Raw genomic sequence first — 2,343 nt, 5'->3', positions numbered from 1 at the left:
CCCCAGGTGTCCCCAGGTGTCCCCTGGTGTCCCCTGGTGTCCCCAGGTGTCCCCTGGTGTCCCCCTGACCTCTGACCTGATGTTGTGTTGTCTGTGCAGCTGGGTGTCGGTGCTGCAGAACAGCAAAGAGGAGGCGCTGAACAAAGCCTTCAAAGGCGACCAGAACGAAGGCGAGAACAACATCGTGCAGGAGCTGACCAAAGCCATCGTGGCCGAGGTCAAGAGGATGAGCGGCAACGACCTCTGCTGCGACTGTGGGGCCCCGGGTCAGTACTACCAGTACTACTGCACAGTACTACTACTACTACTGTTATTATTACTGCTGCTGTGACTGTGGGGCCCCGGGTCAGTACTACTAGTACTACTGCACAGTACTACTACTACTACTGTTATTATTACTGCTGCTGCGACTGTGGGGCCCCGGGTCAGTACTACCAGTACTACTGCACAGTACTACTACTACTACTGTTATTATTACTGCTGCTGTGACTGTGGGGCCCCGGGTCAGTACTACCAGTACTACTGCACAGTACTACTACTACTACTGTTATTATTACTGCTGCTGAGACTGTGGGGCCCCGGGTCAGTACTACTAGTACTACTACTACTACTGTTATTATTACTGCTGCTGAGACTGTGGGGCCCCGGGTCAGTACTACTAGTACTACTACTACTAATGTTATTATTACTGCTGCTGCGACTGTGGGGCCCCGGGTCAGTACTACCAGTACTACTGCACAGTACTACTACTACTACTGTTATTATTACTGCTGCTGCGACTGTGGGGCCCCGGGTCAGTACTACTGCTACTTTTAACCTACTACTACAAATGCTACTACTACTACATCAACTGTTCGTAATTCTGTCGCTACTACTGCTGTTAATGCAGCTAGTACTTCTCCTAGTACTACTACAATTTCTACTGCTGTCAGTACTAAGACTACTCTGCCAATCCATGTTAGGCAGGCTCTGAGGCATACACAGTACACAGCAGGAGTACTTTAAGTATTTAAACTAAAGTAGTTCAGTTAGTGAACGGGCAGGTGGAGAACACAAAGACGCTGGCACTGGAACATCACCTGTGATTGAGATGAGCCCAGTAGGTCAGCCACGCCCTGATTACAGACCAGGGAGACTCCTGTTGTTTTTAACCCTCTCCAGGTTTCCCCCTGGTTTATGACGGGGGAGGAGCCCCGAGACAGACACAGAGCTGCTGAGAGAACCTGAGTCTGACCAGATCAGACCCGCCAACAGCTGCTGATGTTTCAGTCTGGACAGTTTCCTCCCTGCAGTCAGACGCTGTGTAAATGAAATGAATGAAAAATGTCGGATCTCTAAAGATGTAGAAGATAGAAAAGGACGAGTGAGAGGGGACCGTTTGAAAAAGGCAGTCATGTTCTCAGATAATCACTGATGAAGTTTAGAAGTCTGACCTGCAGATGAATGATTCCACTGCCCCCCCCATCAGGTCCCACCTGGCTGTCCACCAACCTCGGGGTTCTGATCTGTATCGAATGCTCGGGGATCCACAGGGAGATGGGGGTGCACTACTCCAGGATCCAGAGTCTGGACCTGGATGTCCTAGGAACCTCCGAGCTGCTGGTGAGTCCACTTCACTGTCCCCAGGGAAAGTAAAGGAAATCAGAGCGTCGAGGCAGGCCGGAGGGAAGCACAGTTTGTTTCTTAGTTACTGTTGTATGTTATTATTTTGTGTCTGTCCTGATTATTCTAGTTTATTTAAAACTGATTGGGAAAAAAAAATTAAAATAAAATTAGGAATTTACAAGAAATAAATATCCTAATAATTTTACAGAAAAAAGTAAAAGGTTTTTGAATTTATCTTGTAAATGTTACAACATTGTTTTACTCCAAATATAGATATGACCTGATTCTCAAACTTTTAATCTAGTTTAGATTTTTGTTTCAGTGGTTTTTGCATTTCATCATAATATTTTGTGTATTTAATGAAATCCTACCATTTTATCATATTAAGGATAAACTAATAATAAAGTATATCTTCTTAATGTATTTAGAATCATTAAGTTATAAATATAAAATGTGGAACATTTTTTTGTAAACTTGAGGAATTCCAATTCAAACACATGTTGAGCCTTTAGGAAGTAACGATGTTGCGTTTAATCGTACGTGTGTTCGTACATTCAGATTGTTGTGATTGTTGTAGCTCCGCTGTGACGAACCACCTGACATGTTGTGTTTTAGTTGGCGAAGAATGTGGGAAATGCCAGCTTCAACGACATCATGGAGGCGACTCTCTCAGAGCAGGATGTGACCAAACCGGATCCGACCAGTGACATGTGAGTGACAGCCATGCCCCCCCCCCCC

The 2,343-nt window shown here is 45.6% G+C and overlaps 1 protein-coding gene across 1 annotated transcript in view; it reads left to right on the top strand.

The window, feature by feature from the left end:
* asap2b (ArfGAP with SH3 domain, ankyrin repeat and PH domain 2b) overlaps window positions 1-2,343 on the top strand; it is a 44,301-nt gene that overhangs the window by 23,751 nt on the left and 18,207 nt on the right. Inside the window, exons 16-17 of the mRNA XM_046059911.1 lie at window positions 1,469-1,602; window positions 2,221-2,315. Coding sequence (XP_045915867.1) covers window positions 1,469-1,602; window positions 2,221-2,315 — 229 coding nt within the window. The remainder of the gene's footprint in view (window positions 1-1,468; window positions 1,603-2,220; window positions 2,316-2,343) is intronic.

Source organism: Micropterus dolomieu, linkage group LG10 (assembly GCF_021292245.1).
Source record: "Micropterus dolomieu isolate WLL.071019.BEF.003 ecotype Adirondacks linkage group LG10, ASM2129224v1, whole genome shotgun sequence".
NCBI classification, from domain to species: domain Eukaryota; kingdom Metazoa; phylum Chordata; class Actinopteri; order Centrarchiformes; family Centrarchidae; genus Micropterus; species Micropterus dolomieu.
This window is presented reverse-complemented; position numbering and strand designations above follow the sequence as displayed.